Below are 23,593 nucleotides of genomic sequence, written 5' to 3'. Positions count from 1 at the left end.
GTCATAGGATTTCAAGTAATTTTACTTTTTTCTCCATTTTTATATCTGTCTCCTCATATATATTTATTTCAATGAAATGTATATTATTTTGATGAGCAGAAAAAGGCAATGTTAAAGTGATTTCATTTTGGGAATGGAAAGATGGAAAGTTTGGATTAGTGACAGAGCTTGCTACTGGGAGAGAGGTGGCAGGTTGGGGGCAGAAGCCAGTGCCCAGGTGGAGGGTGGGGGTGAAGTGGGAGAGAACAGAGGGGCAGGAGGAGGGAGCTTGACAGCAGGGCAGCCAAGGGATGCTGGAAAGAGAAGCCCACACCCTAGATCTTACAGATGACATTCCCATCTAATATAAATCAAAGCGTTACCTTTCAGAAGCCTTTTGAACAGTGGCTCAGAGGGTAAAAATGAGGGTATTAAACCAGTCATAGAAGGATACAAAAGCATCAAGAAAAACTCAAGTCAGGATCAACTAGGAAGTTGGCCAGGCGCAGTGCCTCATGCCTGTTATCTTAGCACTTTGGGAGGCTAAGGCAGGAGGATCCCTTGAGGCCAGGAGTTTGAGACCAGCCTCGGCATGGTGGTGTGTACCTCAGTTACTGAAGAGGCTGAGGTAGGAGGATCATTTGAGCCTGGGGGATTGAGGCTGCGGTGAGCTGTGGTCACACCACTGCCCTGCAGCCTGGGCAACAGAGCGAGACCCTGTTAAAAAAAAAAAAAATGACTCTAGAAGTGGAATGTAACTTCTTACTTCTAGACAAGCCACATGAATGAAATGGCCAAAATTTGAAAAATATAAACCCCAATACAGTAGTCCATTGCTGCCCAATTGAGAGGCTGCGGAAATGGGGCTACCCAGTCAGCTTTGGGTGAGATCTGTTCACTTTGGTTTTCTCTCCTTCTCCTCCTCCTCCTCCTCCTCCTCTTCTTTCTTCTTTCTTCTTCTTCTTCTTGAGTCTCACTCTGTTTCCCAGGCTCAGTGCAACGGCATGATCTCCACTCACTATACCCTCCGCCTCCTGGGTTCAAGCGAGTCTCCTGCCTCGGCCTCCTGAGTAACTGGGATTACAGACAGCCACCACTATGCTAGGCTAATTTTGTATTTTTAGTAGAGACAGGGTTTCACCATGTTGGCCAGGCTGTTCTCAGACTTGCTCATCGCAGCCTCCCAAAGTGCTGGGATTAGAGGCACAAGCCACCCAGCCTGGCCCACTTTGGTTTTCAAAACCAAAAGTGAGATGCTCTGCCTCTGCATCCCTTTCAGGGGTGTAGTAAGTAAACAGGTGCTTTACTACTTTGGTAGAAAAATACATTACTCATTAATACCATATGAAGGCTCTGACAAGTCCTGCAGTAAAAAAGCACCTACTGCCTGGCATTTCCCAAGGCAATCTGCCGCAGGAACCTTTGTGTAGCAATATACATAGTAGCCGCTTTCTTTGATCCTCTGAATGTCCTTTACAGAGCATTGAGGGGCTTCTGTGAAATTTTAGGATTTGATTGCCTGGAAGAGGCTCTTGCTCAGGACTGGCAGGCTGGGGCGGATGGTGTCCTCAAGTGGGTGGTGTGCTCAGGGCTGGTAGGTTGGTGTGCATTCCTGCTGTCCCATGGAAGATGGAACTGTTCATGCTGGTGGCCTTGTCAGCATGTGTATGTTAAGGGCGATTTATATAAGGGTAGGGGCAGGAGAATCCACAAAATGATAAATGACAAAGCAGTGATAAAAAAGAAGAGGAAAAATGTTATTTATTGAATACCTGTGATGTGCTAGGCCTTGTGCTAGATTTGACCATCTAATCCCACTAGTCCCCTCCGCAGTCCTCTTTATGCAGCCTATCTCCGTCTGCACCAAGCAACTGAACAACTCCGTTTCAGAGTTAGTGGGGGCAGAATTGGGATTTTGGTACAGGTCTTTCTGAATCCAAAATCTAGGCTCTTAACTATTGCGCTCTACTACCTGTCAACAAAGAGGTCCAGGCAGCGAGTGCTTCAGGCGTGAGGAGGAAGCAGCCAAGAGGACTGATGGCAGAATGGGGAGGAGGAAGGAGGAGGTGAGGCTGGAGCAGGCCCTCAAAGGAAAGCCAAGGCAGAGGAACAAATGGAAGGCAGAACAGATGGCTGGAATGCAGGCAAAAAGGACATTCAGAGAATCAAAGAAAATAGCTACTATGTATACTGCTACACAAGGATTCCTGGGGCAGATTGCCTTGGGAAATGCTAGACTGTATATGTGTGTGTGTGTGTGTGTGTGTGTTTTTTTTTTTTACTGCAGGACTTGTCAGAGCCTTCATATAGTATTAATGCATAACATATTTCTCTACCAAATATATTTATTGATCTTGAAGAGTATCTAGTGAAATAATATCTTTAATATATCCTTTAGGACATCCAGGACTATCATATTAGTTTGGAAAGATGTGTTAATCGAATGTGGAGAGGAAGGGAGGTTTAGGAACGCCAGATTAAAGAGTTAGACATTATCTTTTTAGCAGCAGAAGCCATGGAGGGGCTATGGTGTTTGTGTGTATATGCCTGGCTGCTCTAGCTAGAGATAGTGGGAGGGGAGGAAGGGGGGTTGAGTCTTGAGGCTGAGAATACAGTTAGAAGTTTCTCCTACGGCTGGTGGCAAATGAGTGTATGAAGCTCTTAGCAGCACTGGGAGTAGAAATGATGGATTTAATAAAATGGTAAAGGAAAAAGCCAACAAGGGGCGATAAGGGAAAGTGGGGAGTCGTTGACTGCAGCCTGGGCCATTAGCAAGTATAGAGCTCTCTCCTGGGCACCGGGTTTGGTATGCCGAATGGGAGTTAATGATGCACTATCTACGTAAAGATGCAGCCTCCCACCTCCCGCCCTTGGAAGAAGAATTCCAGCAGGAAAAGTAGATATGAGTGTCAGTGGAATAGAGTTGGCTCCTGTAGCAGAGATTTCCAAGAAAGCAAGAAGAGCCAAGGCTTGAACCGTGGGCCTGGAGGTGAAGCCATGTCCCAGAAGCATGGGGAAGAATCCGTGGATGCAAAGGGACTTCAGAAAACACCCTTAAAAAATGAGAAGACTGTGGCCCAGTGAGGTGGATGGGAGCAGGCGGAGGCAGCCCATCAGGTTTGCGGCTGAGCTGCCAGGAAACAGGTCTTTTGCCTCCTCACTGTAGTTTTCTCCCCTCTGCTTCCTCTTACTAATATATTATATGCACAGCCATTTGAGCATTCTCCATTTGCAGAGCTTCAGTAGAGCTGCAGGTGGCCTTCCTAGCAGGCGTGGCCACCAAATACCCAACAGGTTTCAGTCTGTTCTTGCCCCTCTTGCCTCCGCAAGATAGTGAAAGGGCTGGGGAGCCTGTTGGTCCTGTGCAGGGGCTGTCCTCTCTGCATCCGTGCCCCCTGGGCTTTGCATGGGGGGAGCCTGGAGTCTCTCTCTTTAAGGCTAGAAGCCAGAATGGCTGCCTGGGACTGCTGGCTATCTGTGCCCTCCCCTCTTGCCCAGGCTCAGACTGGGGCAGAATGTGGCCCAGGGCCTGCTTGTCAGCACGTGGCTAGGGTTTCCGTGTTAACGTTCCCAAATTGGGATCTCAGAAGATCAAGTGTCCGTGTTGTCTGATCACGCTGAGCCTTCTCGAGCAGCCAGCTGCGAACCTTTCAAAGGGCTATGTGTAATTGGCTTGGGAGATGCTGTGGGGGACTGAGAAGGGGACAAAGAAGTCAGTTTTTAAAAGGAAAAAAATAAATGAACATAACAGTCTTGGGCCAATTGGGTGGGGCATAGTGCTTGGGCACATTGAAACCCCTTCCTCTTCCCTTCCTATTTTTCCACTTCCAGAGCCCCCTTTGGCTAGTGCCGGACTGACCCCTGCAGACCCCCTCCATGTAAATACAGCCTCTGTCTCCCACCCCCTTCCTCATTATGCATTCCTTTAATCTGACCCATCTCCAGGTCGCCAGCTGGCAGAGACTCAGCAGATTCCAAACCCCAGCTGGTGCCAGAGTGTTTACACGGGCCAGGGAAGCTTGGCAGACAACCTGCCCCCAAGCTACTCAGCTGTAGGAAAAGGTAGAAAGACTCCCGGAGATAAGTGGCCCATTTGTTTGCAGACTTTCCCTCCTCCCTCATTCACCCTCCCCTGCATGCCCACCCTCACTCCAGTTGCTGCTCCATCCTGAAAACGTTAGAAAGAATCCCTTTGTGAAAGGAAGGTAAATGGCTAGGGACTAGCAGGGTAATCCCTTCATCCAAGTGACCCTGTGTGGCACCCTGAGCACATGAAGGGAAAGATCCTTTGCTTTCCTGACTGGAACAGATCAGATATTAATTAGGAGACAGTATTGGTTAATATAGAGCCAGTCCTCATTCATAATGGATCTGCTTTTCCAAAATAATAACAAAAGCTTTGTGATCGAGTGTTCATGAAGCCAGGACTTATATTTGTCACTGCGGCCTGAGGCCAGTGGTGCCCTCGAGATCCTGTATTCACCTCCTCCTTCCTCAGTAAAGGCCCCCTTGAAAAACTCAGGCAGGAAATCGTTCGGCCACAGCAGTGGTTTGTCTTGATCTGGGTTTGTGAGAAGCTGACCCAGGCTTCTCTTGCCTAAAGAAAACAACTTCTGACGCTGTTTATCAATACTGTTGGTCCTTTGGAAATTAGGTGGCCCATAAAGAGTGACGATTTGTCTATCTCTCATGAGTTTCATGAGGGATAGTACCAGGTTGTGTGTGGAGGAGAATTTTGCTGATTTAAAGTGTCCTATTTGGCTGGGCATGGTGGCTGACACCTGTAATCCCAGCACTGTGGGAGGTCAAGGCAGGCGGATCTCTTGAAGCCAGGAGTTTGCGACCAGCCTGGCCAACACGGTGAAACCCCACTCTAAAATACAAAAGTTAGCCAGGCATGGTGGTGCACATCTGTAATCCTAGGTACTCGGGAGGCTGAAGCAGGAGAATCACTGGAGCCCGGAAGGCAGAAGCTGCAGTGAGCTGAGATCTTGCCACTGCACTCCAGCCTGGATGATGGGAGTGAAACCCCATCTCAAAAAAAAATAAAAATAAAAATAAAAAAGTGTTCCTTTGCTGGTGGTTATGTTGATGAGTTAATTATTATCATGTGGTGTTAGCATTAAGTCTTTTGTTTGAGGACCATATCTACATCAGTCAGGGTCCCAACAGGAAGCAGGTAGGGTAATCGAGGAACGGTTATGTAGGCACTGTTCACAAGGGCGTGGACTGGCTCAGGGGAATCAGATAAGGAACTGTAAAGCATTCCAAGGATTGTGAATGTGGGGAGATATCCCTAAGCTTGAAGGGGCCAAGGATAGCATGGATCTATAACTAAGAGGGAGGCGGGAGAGAGAGGGAATATCATTGAGAGCTGTGGTTGGAGGGGAGGGGCTGGGGTTTTGGTAGAGGGTTGCAGTCACTGCCGGAACTGTCCAGCAGGAAGGGAGCCAGGTAATGAATACCCTCCTCATGCTCTCTGCTGTCCTGCAGATTCCACCAGAAGCCCACTGAAGTACTGCATAAAAGTGAAGCTGTCTGTTCTGGGACTCAGGGTAGGATGGAGCATTGTGCAGCCCAGTAGATATTACAGTTGCTATTCTGCCTCCTGTTTGAATCCTACCTCATATATGGCAACAGGCAATCAAATCAGAAAGCGTGGCAAAGCTAAACTGATGTCCCTGAAACACTACCATCTCTGAGACTAGGACTTTTGAACAGACATTTTCTGATTATAATAAGCCAAATAGTGCAACACATCTAACTTTAAGCTACTTTCATCCTGATTTCTGGTGAGAGTTAGAATCACCCTTGCTTCTTAAAGTGGTAGCACATTAAATGCTCCCACTTCCATCTTTTGGCTGGTTCAGGTAATACTCAAGTACCACTTAAACCCATTTCCTTCTCTTGCTCCATTGCTTTGCACACTAGCTCTCAGGGACCAAGAGCAGTTTCTGATGCAGCATAAATGGGATTCTAATCACTGTGTCTAACTACCATTAGTCTTTGAATATCTGTATCCAACAGGAAATGGCTTTCTTGCCAGTGTCACATGCAGGAGCTTGGACTCATGTATCTATTAGGTAATTGATAAAATTTATTGGTTAATTATGAAATATGAGATGATTTTGTAGAGTATTGTGGCTGAAAAGAGTTTCAAATTTTATGTTACAATGTTGCCTCCTTTATACTTTGAGGGAAACAATCATTTCTTTATCTGGGCTTGAATCATTGTGGGAAACAAAGCTTTGAAATGCACACCATGCGGGAATAGATGATGAATTCAGGAGACAGTTGACTTTGGGCAGCTTTTGGAAGGAAGGAAGAGAGGAAGGGAGGGAGGGAGGGCGTGAAAGACGGAAGGAAGGAAAGGAAAGCTTAAGGTATCTGATGGACAGATACCCTTTCTTCCATTTTAGACTAGTTCATTTGAAACAAATGGGCACAGCTGAGATCTGAAGTTGGGCCACACAGTGGGCTGCCCCTGTAAAGCCGCCGTGACTATCCTAAGCTAAACCATTGTATCTCCAGGACTTCTCCAGTACTTTCCCAGTGCCATGATGATTCTGTTCTAACTCTCACCTGCCCCCCATTTATCCACTTTGTGTTCATCTTTCTAGGTCAGCTCACCCCCTCCCAGAAATCTTCTCAGAGGAGGTCCAGAAATCTCTAAACCCAGGGCATAACAGGTGTTTTTTGGTTCTCTCCTTTGTGCCAAGATCACTGGGGGCATGGAGATAAATAAATACATGGTCTCTGCCTTGGAGAAAGCGAAGGAGCTTTCACTTGCCCTTTGCCTAACGCTGTCCTGATCTATGACATCTCTTGTCTTAGAGTGAACCCTTTATGCATCAAGGTCTCATTTTGATCATTAGATCTTAGGCACATTGTTCAGGTAGCATGGTGATAAACAATCCAGATGTCACAGTCAGATGGATCTTGGGATCTAGTCCAGCTTCTGGGGCTTATTAACTGTGAGCCTTGGGACATGTTCCTTAAGCTTTTTGGGTCTCAGTTTTTCTGCACATTAGGGCCTCTGGGAGCCTGAAATGAGATCATTTCTATAAGCGTTCAGAGCAGTTCCTGGCAGATGGTAGAAGTTCAGTCAATAGTAGTAATGTACCAGTTCCTTATAGCATTGGAGGTTAGATGAGGTAATCCTGTTTGGCATTTAGCACAATGCGTGGCATTTCATAAGATCTCACACGTTAGATGTCATTGTCACTCCTTGCTGGGTTGCTGAGGATTGTTTGAGGTAACTGTGTAAAGTGCCTTTACCTTGCCTGGATTGCAGTAAATGTTCAAAGAAGAGTAGTTGGTTGTATCATCTTTGTGATAAAGGAGTTGGACTAGATGTATAGCCTGGCTCTGTATTCTGGTCCTGAGCCTTTGAGGGAAGGAAGTGGGCCTTGTAATTTTTTTCATCTCCAGTAGCATTGTGCCCAGAGCCTGTGTTCCATATTTTGTGATTGAATAATTGATTTAAAAAAATTTTTAAATCTTGTTTTTGTAGGGACAGTGCTAAACAAAGACATGTTGCTAGGGTGTGAAAGTGTCTTACCAGCCAGCTTTGTGCACATGAACATGAGCATACAAACACACCATACTTCTAATGCTTTCCCTGACATATCTGTTTAGAAAACCTGGCGTGGCCATTGTCAGATCCGGAACTGCCCCATGGCTGTGGCAGCAGTCGCTGTGGCTGTAGAACATGAACGTGGACCCTGGCCCATGGCCAAGTGCTTATCTGCATGTCTGCGGGTTCTGATTCTGAACTCGATCAGTCCAGCCGATGCAGTAAAGGCTGACAGGCTGAGAGGAGACTGGAGGCCTCCCGGGGCCCTCCACCCCTTTGGCACCCTGACAGTTCTCCCTCTGGGAACCTGCAGAATAGTCATCCCTTGTAACTCCATCCAGGTGGCCCTGCCACTCCCTCTAGAGAAATGAATGAAAGTGAAGTCATAGCTTCTGTGAGTGGCAGTGTAGCATCGGTTCAAAAGAATTGATTAAATAGAAAATTTCCCAGCCCCCTTGTGAATATAGTAGAGGGGTGTTGTTAATTTTATTTCTGCCTCTCTCCCCTCTACCTCTTCTGAAGTACATTAATTCAAGGAGCGTTTATTGAACATCTTCTCCATAGCTATTGTGTGTATCAAGACAAGGTGTCCAAACTGCACAAGCAGCAGGGGTTTTAGGGAACTGAGAAAGGGCATGGTCTTAGCAAAAGCTGCCCAGGCCCAGTGCTCCCTCTTGGGCATCCCTCTCTGCAGTTCTGGATCTCAGTTCCTGAAGTAATACCCATTGGATAGGTGTAATTCTGAGGAGATCATCCTCTCCAGACCCCCTTGCTTTTCTGTATGTCCAACCACATTTCTCTCTATGATCTTTCTCTTTACCACACATGGTCCAAGCTTCTCCTGTACCTCCCTGACTGTCCACTCCTGATCTCTTTGCTTTCCTTCAGAGTTGAGCTGCTAGACTGAGCGGTTCACACTTCTGTCTCCACACTCCCGCCCCATGCTAACCCACACACACCAGTTCTGCCCCCAATTTCCTCCAGTTTTGGCAGCATTTACCAGTGACCTCTGGTTTGTAAATCTGATGGACACATCATACATTCATTCCACAAATACTTATTAAGTCCCCACTATGTACCAAGCGCTGTTGTAGGCACTTGGGACCTATCAAAAAAAAAAAAAAAAAAAAAAAAACCCAAAAACCTCAGCTCATGTGCTGCTCACATTTCAGTCCTGGGTTGACTGGTCCTCCCTGGGGCATCTGCAGGTGTGTAGCTGACTCCTTGCAATGTTCTCTTCTATGGGTTGCTGGGCCCCTTCTGGTTTTCCTCTGGACTCTCTGACAGTGTCTTCTCAGTGCGCTTCTCCCCTCTCACACCATCAGCCATCTACAACACCCTGTGAATATCTGTCATCACCCCTAGCACATTTTATTTAAATTGGACATTTGTGTGTCTGTTTCCTGAACAAGACCTGAGTACTGCTCTTGGCCATTCCCTCACCTTAATTAATTGTGCCATCGAGTCTTTTGCTAATTGCCTAGCACTGGCCCAGGTCTGTTGCCATTCCCTAAATCCAGGCCTGGATGATCTCGTCTTGCAGAAACCTAAGTCTCTGTGCTGCCTGGCTCACCTCCCATCTCCAGTCCTTTACACTGTGAGCAGAATGAGATTTCTGCAAAGGAAATTGCATGGGATTGTCCCCTGCTTAAAAACCATCAGTGGCTTCTTCTCACATATAGGATGAAGTTCAGTTTTGATACCTGCCATAAAGGGTCCTTCATGGGACCTGCCTCCTCCAACCTTCCAGCCTCATTACCATCTATACACAGGCCCCTTATTTTCCCTGGGAGTCATATATCTCCCTTCTCTCTGCTTTAGTGCATGCGGTTCCCTCAGCCTGCAGCACCCTTCCTGCCTCCTGTTTGCCTCTTCAGCCCTGTAGAGTGCAGATCAGGCAGAACGTTGCTGGTGAAGTTTTCCCTGGAGTGGGGCAGCCTCAGTTCTCACAGTCAGAAGTGTCTCCTCTGCCCTCCTGAACTGCCTGTACCACCTGAGAATGATGATCCTGTTGTGTTGTAAATGACTTGTTTGCATATTGATTTGTTGACTGGCTGTGCATTTGAGTGGTGGTGCCATTCCTACCTGGAATGGTGGTGTGGGGTGTGGGTTTGGAGCAAAGTTTCTGAGTCTGGGAGTTGAGGGGGCAAAACATGAAAAGTGGTAAGGTGGGGCCACCTGTGGAAGTCTTGGAATGTCAGCATGGGTCCTGATTATCTCCTGAGTAATAGGGAGCCACGGAGAACTGTGAAACAGGGCCTGTGGAATTTTAAGATGGATCTGTTGTCTCTCCCAGGGCTTGGTCAGAGGGAGATGGCAAAAACAGCACCTGGGGGTGGTTCTTCCAGCTGCCCATGGCATGGCCATGGCCTTGGTTCCTGCTCAGGATATGTGTGTGCAGTGGGGCGGTGGGTGGGGTCATAGCAGTGATTGGACAGTGAAGGAAGAGAACCATGCTCCCCATTCTTCCCCTGCTCCTGCAAGGCCTTGACAGGAGAGCTTCTTTCTTCTTTCCTTCTCCTTGTGTGTGTCTGTGTCTGCCCTTTATGCTCTTACTCTGTGATTTTTTTGCAGAGAGATTATCTATGCTTGTTGGCAAAAGCTTAAGGTCATTCATGTCTCAAGCAGCTCCTGTCCCTTCTTGTAGCCCCCTGAAAAAGACTTGCTGAATGGGCCTGGGTGGGGGACACCTGGCCTCCTGGACCTTGCTCCAAGGCCTGGATTCAGCACCAAGTGGGGCTTTGCACACTGAGCCGTGGCCGAGGGGGTCTGATGACTCCTGTCAACCTCTGAGATCCAGCTATGAGTTCAGATGAGAGTCCAGCCTCTCCCTGATTTTGGATTTTCTTCCTGGGCCACCTTTGCCCTGTGTAAAGTCACTATCAGATTCCTGGGATGCTGATAGTTTAGAATGGAGACTAGCTTAGCAGGACTGTGAAAAAAATCCCCAAGTCTTTTTAGAATTTAGTTAAAACCCACTTTCAAGTTAGTCTAACGAGATTTCACATGTATATAAAGTATGTGTGAGAGAGAGAAAAACCTTGGGATATGGTATTTAATCTAAATATTGACATTTGCCCAGGCTTTGTATATTTGGTTTAGGGGTATGCAGGGACTGGTTTGTGGCGAAGTGTGGGGAGTGTTTACCTGAGGCCATGCCTTTGGTGTTAATTTGCATTTCCTGTTCATCTGTAGCACATTTTCCTGGGAACTCTTGCCTTTTATGTTGTTATTTTCCTTTTCCACTTTGAAGATGATTCTCAATATCCCTTTGTGACTAGTATTTGCTGACAAGCAGAGATGTTTGAGTGCTGGATGTTTTTCATTAATGTTCTTGGCCTTGGTTTAAGATGCTGGAATCAGATCATCCTCATGAAGTTCTGCTTATCAGGTTCCCTCATGTAGGTGGTCATTGGCTGGTCTTTGTAGACTCAAGCAAAATGGACTCAAACGCCAGTGCAGGGTGTGTTATGACGCATTTCCCACGGGAGGGGGATGCACTGTTGTAACAGAGAGTGGTGGGAAACCAACGTGATTCAGAACCAAGACACACACAGCAGAGCTCCCCAGGCTGACCTTGACTTCTAAAGCTACTGGAATGGTACCATGCAACTCCATGGAACCCCTCATTGAAGCTCTTACTGACACGCTTAATGGAGTAGGGGTAGTATGGAAACTACGACAGCAGAGATCACACATCTAACATTAAAAAAAACTTCTATTTTCACCTTCCGGCCTCAGTTCGCTTAGTTTAATGATAGGCGGAGGTTGACAGCCAGGGTCAAGGCCTGTCTTTATGTGCCCCTACACAAATACCCAGAGGAATTTGAAGGCTTCCTGTGAGAATTGGCCGGCAGCCCTGCTGACGAGCCTGGTTTATGGCCCCTGGAAATGGCTTCACCCTGCTCCATCACTGTGTGAACTCGTGGCTTATTTTCTTAGCAGGCTTTAATCCATGTGCCTAGCTCTTCAGTCAAAATGTGGGGGTCAACATGCTCATGTTTTGAGCAGGAAACTTTCCGGATGGTAGAGAATAATTTAAATGGTCGCAGCAGATCACTGTTTGCCAACTCTTGCTTTCCCTAAGCAAACAAGCAAATGAAGGCAAATATACCTGAGTCCTGCCTGGTCCAGCTAACCTGGGTCTGTGGAGACCTTGAATAATCCTTTTATTTCCCTGAACACCAGGAAATGCCAGAAGTTCCTTGGGGATGAGTCTCTCTGGCACCCACTCTTGTTACTTGCTGAGGATTAGTGACAGACTGGATGTCGCAGACACATCTACACTGATTAGAATGACCCTCCTCTCTTTTTGCTTTCTGTCTTATGGAACAAAATTATCTTTAAAACTACAGCTGAAATGACACTGTGCTATATCAGTGAGGGGTTCCTTTTCGGCAGTCAAGTCTAAAATATTACCTAATCTCAACTCTCCAAAAATCACTCGCAAGCTGAAATTCTGCACTCCATAATCTTCTTTTTTATGTTATGAATTTTAATGTATCAATGATACTGCATCAGAACAGGTGGCTTTTGGCCAAAAGTAAAAATATTTTCTTCTGACTGATGTGTGTATTACTAATATCCAAACACAGCCAGTAATATGAACTCTGCCCTGTGATGCAGCAGAAGTAAATATTAAGAATGTTGCTATTTTGAAAAATGATTTTGCCTGAGCATTTAAAAATTCTTATTTAGTTTTTAGCTTCCATAAGGAACGGTTTATGAGTATGCTATGCTCTCCAGATAAGGGGAAAAGCTATTTGGTGGGGACAGGTAGGTGTGCGTAAGAGTGAAGTACATAATCAAGTGGTAAGTATTAGAAATACCCAGCCAGTGCTTCTATTTAGGGGAGGATGAGAATATACATATTAAGACTCTCAGAGAAGTAATACATTTATTTCAGACAAATGCGTATGTTTTACGTATGGCTATTTATAGGGCACATAGTAGGCCAAGTTCAAGCTATACAAGTATAAATTGCAGAAACATGCAGTCTCCTTAAAGTTATAATTAACTTGTGGATATAAAGACAGTGGGGAAGGCTTTCCCTAGGCTACCCTTTGTTTTTCAGTACCTGATTAACGTCCCAAATTGGGGATGTATATTATGGCAAGTCCAAGCTTTATACCTCTTCTCTTTTTTAAAAGCCCAACTTCAAAGATTTTTAAAACCCTTTATTGTGACTCTTTCTAAATTCCTCTGTATTCCAATGTAAAGTTAAGACTTTTAAATCTATGACTTATAACAAACCAAGTAATATAATTTTATCGTGGCTATTCAGATTACGAGTTTTTTTCATAAATACACAATGTCACTTTTAATCTAAAACTGCTATCAAAACTGTTAATAGTGAGTATATTCAGCATTGTGATCACAGGCTTGTAGAGAATCTGTTGTTTGTGTGTTTGTTTAGCTTTGCCTGATTTTTGTATCAAGGCAGTTTTTCAGGTGAAAAACCAGAATCTCTAGGCGTTGCTAAAAGCCATACAGAAAGGTACTGTCAGAACTATGCCCCCTGCGATTCAGGCGCTCAGCCCTCGCAGACAGCCTCTGGCCCTTCAAAAGGGAGATTTTTCAAAAGGCACAAGTGAAAAGCTTCTTTGTTTCAGCTGTATCTGCCTTTTACCGAGCAGTAGAGGGGCCGCAAACCCAGTCCCGTCGCACCCTGGCCACATACCTGCACATGCAGGTGATCAGTGGGCTTGGGATGTAAACACTCCAGGAAAAAAATGCTAAAAGACTCTTCTATTTAAAAAAACGAAACCCAAAAATCTCTTCCCCTCTAATTGGGTATAACTTTCCAAGGTTTTCTCGTCTGCCTGAAATTTTCCTAACTTCCTCTGCAGAAGGATGCAAAATCAATCTAGAGAAAGCCTTAGTGAAGACCCTTTTGCTTACAAAAACAGGCTGAGCTGGGAGAAGAAGGGAAGTTTTAGGTGCCTAATTTCCCAGACTCAGCAGGATCTGTTACTTGGCTTTATCCTGTGCTTCTGAGGAAGTAAAAACGAGCGTCCTCACTCTCTGTCATGGAACACATGTGTCTCTGTGTTTTGTCCATTAGGTGGGAGGGGCGGTGTCCGTGGGACAGAAGCCATTAAGAGTAGAGCTGCTCCTGTGAAAATAAGGCCTTCTGTACCCTGTCTGCCCCCAGGGGCTGGTCTGCCCACACAGCCCCTTCCAAGTGCCAATGCATGGATGTGTCTGCCAAGAACAAAACAGAATAAACTGAACCAAAGGATTTAATACTTAAAAGAGAAGCCATGAAACTGCTTTCATCACAGTTCTTTTCTTTTATCTTTGGTGACCGACTAGCAACTTGCAGTGAAAGGAGAACCTATCTAGGCATCTGGAAGCCGAGGTGTACCCAGTGCCCATGGCTGGCAGGCGGTGGATCAACCCCAGAGTCCTCATTTTCTCACTGTGTCAGACAAGGATGATACCCAGACTTTATCTTTACAAAGTGAAGAAGCAACAGTATATTTTAAACTTCTAGAAAGACCTCTTAGAAAGTTTGTCAGTGTAAAGTTGCGTTTCGGGCTTTCAAAAGTAAGTAGAATCAGATAGAGTATGCCTTTTGGAGCTGAGGGTGAGGAGGACCTTTAAGGACATTTGTTCTGAGCTCCTCCTTCAGCTTTATCCTTTCCATGCTTATCTGTGAAATGGGGACATGATTAGTACTTCCCTTGTAGGGTGATTGTGAGAATGACATGAGATAGATTTATGTGAAGCCCTTGGTCTCATGTGTGGCACCGAATAAGCCCTTGGTAACATTAACTGTTGTGGTTGTTAGTGGATAAGTAAACTGGGGTCCAGAGAGACAAAATACCTTGCCCAAGGTCACTCAGTTGGCCCTCAGCAGACCTGGGACTGGAATCCACACCCACTATGCTTAGCTGGAAGCAGCTATTTCACCAGCATCCTTGGTCTAGTTGCAGCCAAGAGCTCACGTTCATGTGGCCCTAATACAGCATAGCATGTGAAACAGTTTTGGTTTATTATGGCTACACAAGCATGCTCAAGGTCTTTGCCTTTGTGTTTGATGCCCTGTTTTAGTTAAAAATGTAATGCAACTTTCTCTCTTTCTCCCTCTCTCTTTCTCTCTGTATATGTGTGTGTGATGTGACCCTTCCTACATAATTTAGTGTTCTCCTTTTACTTTAGTGTATTAGCACGTTGTCACTTTTAACATTTTACCCACTGAGCTTAGCATTTAAAATGCTATTAAACTCAATAATGTTTCCTATAAACAGCCTTAGAGGGATGAGAAATAATTGTAATGACATTTTTAATAGGCTCCTGTTTCTCAGCCCAGTGTGCTACAGGAACTCAGCTGGTGCTTACAGAGAGGGACTTGTTAGTGGTTTCATCCCCGGTATGAGGTCGGGAGAGGGTCATGGTATGAAGATTTGGGGTGCTAAAGGACCTTTTAAGGCACAGAAGACTGAAGAAGTAGGACTGCTCTTGACTAGTGATTTTTGCTCTTTTAATAGGCTCCTGGTTCTCAGCCCTGTGTGCTACAGGAACTCAGCTGGTGCTTACAGAGAGTTGGATGTGGTCAGTCTAGGAGCTGATCATTCCTTCCTCCTTCAGGTGGCTGCGGAAAAGCTTGGAGCCAAATTTCTGGACACCTTTAGCCAAAGAGTAGGACTTCCTGGAATGCATTTGTGTTGATCAGCCTCATTTCTTCTTCTTTTCTTTGCCTAAAATGTGTATTTTTGGTGTTCTTTCCTGCTTCCATTTTACATTACCCTTCTTTCTATGTGCAATATTGTATCTCTCCTAAGTTTGTTTTTGGGACAAGTTTTTAAAAAATCAAGTTGAATGTGGCCCTTTCTGCTTGTATAGTTGTGAGGTCTCAGGAGGCTACTTTATCTCTCTGTGCCTCAAATTCAGCTTTTTCATCAGTAAACCAGGGAAACTGACACCATCTTGCTGAGATATGGTAATGTGGGAGCAAGCATGGCTGTTTATAGTGAAAGATGCACTTTTTAGAATGGTTTCCGCTGCCACTACCAGGGAGGCTAGGGATGGAAAAACACTGGGATCTAGTATTTTTGTCATGATTAGGGTCCTAGATCCTGTTTTCTCAGAATCTTGTTAAGAAAACATGTTAAGCATTCACCTGCAGTCACTAAATATTACAGCTGCTTACAGTATGAGTTTGTCAAATAAGAATTTATGAGAAATGTACTATTCACTCAGCTCTGGGACAGACCGAGGAAGAGAGAGGACACACGTAGAAGAATAATCGTGGACAGATGACAGGATAAGGGTCAGATAGCTGAGCACAGCACTGGCTCACTCCTGCTCAGTCACTGTGTTCATTTTGGCGTTTGCTGAGTCCTGCTGTGTTCTGGGGAGTTTGAAGCCGTCCGTGGATGCGCGCCTCAAACAAGGCAAGTCAGATCATCGAGGCAGGTTAGATCCACACGCTCCTACAGCTTGTGTTTCCCCAACGAAGAGACAGTTTAAAAATAAAGATAAATGCTTTAGAGCTGTACACTTAAAATGGGCAAATTTTTTTTGTTGTATAAATTATACCTGAATATAGCTGTTAAAAAAGTAAAAAAAAATCTTGGCCCTCATGGTGCTGATGTTCAGGTTTGCCTTGATGAGTTTGATCCTTATTATTGTTGGATTCTGTTTTTGCAAATTCGGTTACTTGCTAAAATTTATTTGTATCCCCCAAATCAATGCTCAGCTTCCATGGTCATTCCCAGACGTGTGCAGAGCTACAAACACTTTTGAGTTGCCCAACCCTCACATTCCCAGTGGAGGCCAAACAAGGCAACACTCTGCCGTCCCGTTCCGGCTCTCATCCCTGCAGACAGATGTCCTTTTCGTAGTCTCTTTAGTGCCACATGTTTTGCATTTTTGTGCTGCTTCTTGGTGATTTCACTGTTTAAAAATGGCCCCTCACTGTCGTGCAGAAGTGCTGTCTAGCGTCCTCAGCGTAGGATGGCTGCTATGTGCCTCATGGAGATAGCATATGTGGTTAGAAAAGTTTTATTCAGGCATGTGTGACAGCACTGTTGGCCATGAATTCAATGTTAATGAATCAACAGTATATGTTAAATAAGGTGTCTTCAAACAGAAACACACGTAAAACAAAGTTATGAATTGATCTGTTGACAAAAATAGGACCAGAGGCTTGTAGGAACCTAACCCTGTATTTCTCCCAGGAGCAATGTTTCAGTATTCACTAATTCAGTGTTTGCAGTGACTTGAGAGAACATAACTTGTGTGAATGATGACAGTTGACTGTACATGTTGGGCGAAGGCAAGAATATTTGTAGAACCCACATACCAAATGTCTGTCTTCCTCTTAAAAAAATGCAAAAGTTCTCAGACTTGGCAGTGCATTGGAATGCTCTGGGGAGTTTGACAAAATGCCCATGCCCCAGAGAGCCTGGTTTAATTGGCTAAGGTGTGGCACAGGCAGAGAGATTTTAAAAGCTCCCCCAGAAAGTCTAATGTGCAGCTGGGGTTGAACACCAGTGCTCTTCACATTGAATGATAATGTGTCTTAGAAATGGACCCTGGCCAACTGAAGGAGGCTCTCTGGCAGCCAGCAGCACTTCCCGAGACCAGCCCAAGATCCAGAGCCCAGGGGTTCTTGGATTGGCCGGGCTCCTGCCCTGAGGAGAGGGTCTATCCCCTCCATCCTCCCACCCCCAGTAGTGACCCCACACACATCCTATGCCCACACACAGCTAGGGAGAGGTTTCCCTCAGGAAACCCTGGTGCCATTAAGAGAGGAGAATGGATGGCAAACAGCCCAAACCCCACAGAGGTCCACTCCATCCCCTGGTCTAAAAGACATGTGCATTTCCTGAATGAAATCAAGTGGGAGATTTGTGCCTAGGCAGGGTAAAGTGTTTGGTTAATGCCTACCTGCCTTTCTTCTGGCTTCTCCTTTCTCTCATTTTTTCCAGCTCCTCTGATCTTCCTTCACAGGGATTTCAGGCTGAGAAGATGAGGTTTATCATCAGAGGAGTCGTGTCAAACAATATGGAGTACTAGACAATATGGTGGTTAGGCCAGGAATGACCCATACGAATGGAGTTCAGTGAGGGAGAGCCACCATGGCCGGTGTGGTCAGGAAGGGCTCTGTGGCGGAGCTGGATTCAGGTGGCTTAGTGCCTGGACAGGTCTCATAGAGAAGGCCATTGATGACAGAGATCAGCCTGGATGATGACACTAGGGGCAGCTCCCACGACAGCACGGGGATAAGGACAGCTGAGTGAAGCTGACTTGACTTTTGATTTTTCATCTTAAACAATGAGCCGTTACTGAGCACTTGCTGTGTGCATCTGGGCTTGTTACATGAGAGGACCTGTGAGGATAAATGGGACAGCACAGTCCCTGCCTTCAAGGAGGTGAGAGCCTGATGAGAACTATGAACAAGGGTATGGAAATGATAAAAACAGCAGAGTGTGACACAGAGTGCATCCAGCAAGCAGAGATCATGCCCCGTGAACAGCTGGAGATGGCTTCACAGAGGTCACAGCTGGGGTGGGTCATGAAGGACACGTGAGATTCTAATCAGAACTGTGTGTGTGTAGTGGTGGGTAAAGGAAAGGTAAGACACAAAATGAAAGGGGCTAAAATTCTCCAAAGGAAGCAGTGAGTAGGATGTATTGGCTGAAACCCAGCACATCTGTTTTAAAGAAAATACAGGCAGTTGGCCTGGAAGGTAGGTCGAGAACACTGAAAAAGGCCTTGACCAAAGGTAATAAGGTTTTAGGGTGGGATGAGGAAGACCTGTACATTTGGATAGGGCTTGGTGTTTTCTGTCACTCCTTCCCTTAGCTAATCTCATTTGGATTTTTTCCCTGCAAGCTTGATAGGACATGTCTAAGGCAGCAGCACAAAGACACAAGAAGGCTCGTCCTGCATCTCTGTGTACAGAGTAAATGACACTCACTGAGTGGGATGGGTCTTGCTGACTCGGAGAGGGGGGAAATTTGCTCTTTAAAGGAGAGGGTTGTCTCTAAAGGTAGCTGAGGATAGTGACCCCTCGCTGGCATGTCTGGGCAACACAGGGCGTCTGTGATGCATCATTCACTTCTTTCCATGCTGCCTTTGCCACTGCCCAGTGTGTTTGTCCCCACCCTGTCCCTCACATGTGCACCCTTCAAACCTCTGTTAGGGAAGAACCAGCACCCCTTTCTTGACAGGTGTCTCCAGAGGGCCCTTGGGAAAGACCTGGTCCCGGGTTTCGTTCTCACCTGGCCTCGATGCAGGTTTCAGAACAGTGTGGTTGGTGGTTCTCAGGCCTAGTTGTCCATCTGAAACCTCTGGGGAGCTTTGAACAACATTTGCAGCTGGGCCACAGAGCCACGCTAGTCTGTAGTACCCAGACCAGCTGAGGTATTACAAACACCCCTGATTTTATGGACAAGCAGAGTGAGGCTCGTGGCATAAGATTACTTGCTGGTAGTTACACAGCAAGAAAATGGCAGAGCTGGCATTTGAACCCAGATAGTCGATTCTTGAGTCTGAGCTTCAAACCCCCAGGTTTTATGATCTCTTCCCTGCTGGCTAAACTGTCACAATACTGATTTGGCCATGCATAACTAGGTGACAACCACAGTTTTTTTCACAGCACAACTAAGATTTTAAAGGCAGCTTTTGAAATAAACAAGCCAGCAGTGTGAGATGTTACGTCTGGCCCCACGCCTCTCAGTAAGGTAGATGTGAAATTAGCAGCTGGAATTCTCTGTTTCTGAAGCTCAGGTGTCGATTTTCAGAGCCGATCTCCAATGCATAGGCAGCCAAAGTGCTGGGGAAACCTCATCGAGGCCCTAACCTTCTTGAAGGTTTTGACCTTATTTATTAGTTTCTGTCTTTCACACTGTTGACTGCACAGAACTAAATTGACAAGTACCTGAATGAATGAATGAATGAATGAACGAATGAATGGCTGACAGATTTTTACTATTCACTTGTGAGCTCCCATCCTGCCATGCACAGCTTGTTTCATCTCATCTGCAGTGAGTACCAGTCTAGATACCATCTGGGGCCCAGGGTATAGGTATTGACAGGTATGTCATTAAAGAAAAATAGAACAAAAACCAGTGCTAACTCTGCATTAGGCAGAACCCTTCATCCAAGAGGTTTGTGGCCCTAAGATGTAAAAGGGGTGGTTAGCAGCTTCCACCTGTTTCTTTTGATGTGGCCAAAAGCTAAACTGGAACTCTTTTTTTGTTTGTTTGTTTTACAGGTCACAGCCAAGACTGCCTTTCTATTTATTTTACCTCAGTATAACATTAGCATGCCTACAGCAGGTAAGAATCTCTGGTTTCCAACTTCCCTGGCCTTATTAACCCTGAAGGACCTGGAAAGCTTCCTTTCCCCCATACAGATACAATCTTTTTAGGTATTTAAACCAGCCTTCGGCAGCCTCCACCACTGAGATTGCAGTGGGGAAGCATTACTAGCTAAGAACTTCCCTCTCTTCTGCTCTCTTCTTCATCAGAAGAGGACCTACCACACCATGCAGTGCTTCATGCAGCTCCTACTCCTTTCTCCAAAGCATCTAGTGTTGACTTCTATTAGAGATGGGACATGAGCCATCATGACCATTGATCTGTTCTCCAGAGCATGGCTTCCTTTTAACATTTTCAGTGAGGAGAATTGTGCAGGATGTTGCATTTTGATAGTGCATGGAAGCATGGTTGGGGGGGGACAGAGTGCTGCACTCTGATTGGGTTGGGGTAAGGACTAAACCTCAGGCCCAGCCACGAGTCTTGTCGCAGGACTGTTGTTAAGGCCCACTGACCAGAGCTGCCGCATCACACGCTTCCCCCATAGTGGCTGAGCATTTCCAAGTGCTTACAGGGAGCCCAGCCAGCATCATGCCAGGTACCACAGTGGCCTCACAGGCGGTTCTCAGTACAGTTGAGGGGCTACAGCTCAAGGAGCAGCAGGGCCAGGCAGGTAAATTGCTGAACTGGACAGGAGAAAGGGTCCATCTAAAGAAGCAGCTCACTTCCAGCCAGTTGTTGTCACATAGGAGTATAAACCCTGTGTGTCTAAGAACTTCCTTTCCCACCCCTTCCCTCAAGAGAATCCAAAGAAATCTCTTTTTAGGTAGAAATACTCTGATTTTTAAATGTTGCCAAGTAATTTAGAAATTCTGCAAACACCACGCAGTTCAATATTGTGTAAGCCAAAACAAAACATCTGAAGGCCAAGCCCAGCCCTCGGGTACAGGTCTGCAACTTTGAGGTTCTCAGATCCCGCCACCACCACCCAAGCACCAGTCCTTTCTCAGTGGCAAAGTCCTGGGTGGCCTCTTGATGAACAAAGAAAGGACTTTTATTTGCTGAACCTAGTTCTTTCCTCTTTATTCTTTTTTTTTTTTTTTTTTTTTTGAGATGGAGTTTTGTTCTTGTTGCCCAGGCTGGAGTACAATGGTGATCTTGGCTCACGGCAACCTCTGCCTCCTGGGCTCAAGCAATTCTCCTGCCTCAGCCTCCCAAGTAGCTGGGACTACAGGCATATGCCACCACTCCTGGCTAATTTTTTGTATTTAGTAGAGATAGGGGTTTCACCATGTTAGTCAGGCTGGTCTTGAACTCCTGACCTCAGGTAATCTATCTGCCTCGGCCTCTGAAAGTGCTGGGATTACAGGCATGTGCCACCATGCCCAGCCCTTTCCTTCTTGTCGTAGAGAGGTGACTTCTCTTGACTTTAAGGTGAGATTCTTTTCCTTGTCTGGTTCTGCCAACTACTAGCTGAAGGACTTTGGGGGCAAATTTCTGAACCTGTAGCTCATGGAAGATATAGTCTGAATCTTTCCTGGGACCACCACCCCCTGTAGTCACTGCGGCCAGGCTTGGGAGGAAGCCATGCTTCTGGGGCAATCAAGTCAGTTTCTTCATCTGAGAGTGAAACTGAGGGACATTGGCAAGAGAGGAAGAAAACTCCATGCCATGAAAGAGACTCAAGAGCATCTCTGCCCTCAGTGGGCCAGGAAACATGGCCAGCACCAGTGGTCAGGAAGCAGGCAGATGCCCGCTCATCCCAGGACACACTCCAGTGCTGGGGGGCACGTGGATGATGTGGCTCAGTGCTATGTATTCTAAGTCAAATCCGGGCTTCTTTACTCCTGCCTTTTGAAAATCCTAATAAAAGAGACTTGGCTATACTCCAGATTTACTGATTTATTTTTTAATTTTAAAAAATTGGAAAGTATATGTAACATAGACTCTACCATCATAACCATTTTTAAGCATGTAACTTAGTGGCATTAAGCACATTCACATTGTTGTGCTACCATCACCACCATCCATCTCCAGAACTCTTTTCATCTTGCAGATTGAAACTCTGCCCACCAAACCCTAACTCCCCTTTCCCTACCCACCCCTCAGCCCCTGACAGCCCCCAACAGCCCTCATTCCATTTTCTGTCTCTGTGAATTTGACTACCCTTAGGTACCTCATATAAGTGAAATCACATGTAGTAGTTGAAATTTTGTGATTAGTTAAAATTTATTCTTAAACACTTTTTCAAAATATATTTATCTGAGTGATATGTAACTCTTAGAGAAAAATTATACAGAAAGCCATAAGAAGATAAAAGTCACACTGGACACCATTACCCAGAAAAAACTAAAGTTCAAACATTTTGGAATATTGATTTATAAAACAATTTTTTGCCATTGTAATATGATGAAGCTTTTACTGTGTCACTGATGATCATCCCATTTAAGCAGACATTCTGAAAAGCTGCAGGATGTTTCTTAATAGGGATTATCACAAATTATCCAATCAGCCCCATATGGATATTTAAGTTTCCTGTTTTTATTGTAAATGGTACTGCAGTCAACATTCTTGTAGCTAAATTTTACATTTATTTATGATTACTTAGGATAACTTCCTATTACTGGAATTTCTGGATTAAGTAGTATGTAAAGGTTTTATGTATGTATTGCCAAAATACCCTCTGTTATTTAATACTTGTGGCCCATAAGCCCTGAATTTTAAAGTTGTTTTATAAATATAAAATGCACAGGATTAAAAAAAATCAGAATGCCAGTTGAGACAGCCAGTTATCAAACATCGTGCTGATGTTTTCATTACATTTCTCCCTGAAGTCAACTTACAGGGGATGCTGGATCATACCTCACATACCCAGAGCTGTGTTACTAATTTACCGTGAGAAAGAATTTTCCTGGAGACCACAAAAGTTGATGTGCATGTGATTGGGCATCCTTTTATTATAAGAAGTGCTTATTTGTGAAACCAGATCATGATCAGAGGGTTGATTTTTGAGTTTGAACCCTTCCCAGAGACATTGGCAGACAAGTGATATCCTCAAGCATTTCTCCCAACAGCATGAGAGGCATAGACAACATGCTGTAGAGCTGAACTCAGAGCCTCTGGGCAGAAAAGGCTTCTCACTGTGTTTGAGTAAGGGGGAGTGGGGGTAGTAGAGTGCCACTGTGGATCATGTCATGCCTTCATTTGCTTAATTAATTAATTAATCAAGCTAGACAAATATTTGTTTGCCCATTGTGGGCCAGGCCCTGGGTATAAAATAATTTACAGAACCCATCTGATCTCTGATGTCATGAAGCTTATCATTTATTAGCGAGAGAGAGGTAATACACAAGTAAACAATGAATTAAATTATAGTTGCGATAGGGTGAGAAGGAAATATACAAGGTTCTGTGGTAAGGAAAAACAAAGGGGTGGGGACAGAAGATGTTTGTGAGTGTGGGGTTGCGTTGTGTTGTGAGTAGAGAGAGAGAGGTCGGAGCAGAAGAAAGCACTTTGGATACAGGGAGCGGCATGTGCAAAACCCCTCAAGTGAGGTGCAGACACCTTGAGTGGGGTGTTCTAGTAGCTGAACATAGGCCAGTGTAACTGGAGCCAGAGGAGTTTGGCATTTCCCCTGCGTGGGACTATTGAATTCTGCTTCTGAAATCCTCCAGAACAGGCCTGGGTAGAGGAAAAGTTAAGTACATGCTAAATGGAGGGAGTTTCAGTTACTTTAGAAAGAGAAGATAGAGTGTTGTTAAATAGC

The 23,593-nt window shown here is 45.3% G+C and overlaps 1 protein-coding gene across 1 annotated transcript in view; it reads left to right on the top strand.

Annotated features, from left to right (window-relative positions):
- TRAM2 (translocation associated membrane protein 2) overlaps positions 1-23,593 on the top strand; it is a 72,752-nt gene that overhangs the window by 21,527 nt on the left and 27,632 nt on the right. The window contains exon 2 of the mRNA XM_017542858.2: positions 19,785-19,848. Coding sequence (XP_017398347.1) covers positions 19,785-19,848 — 64 coding nt within the window. The remainder of the gene's footprint in view (positions 1-19,784; positions 19,849-23,593) is intronic.

The sequence above is a fragment of the Cebus imitator genome, unplaced genomic scaffold, assembly GCF_001604975.1.
Source record: "Cebus imitator isolate Cc_AM_T3 unplaced genomic scaffold, Cebus_imitator-1.0 Scaffold148, whole genome shotgun sequence".
Taxonomy (NCBI): domain Eukaryota; kingdom Metazoa; phylum Chordata; class Mammalia; order Primates; family Cebidae; genus Cebus; species Cebus imitator.
This window is presented reverse-complemented; position numbering and strand designations above follow the sequence as displayed.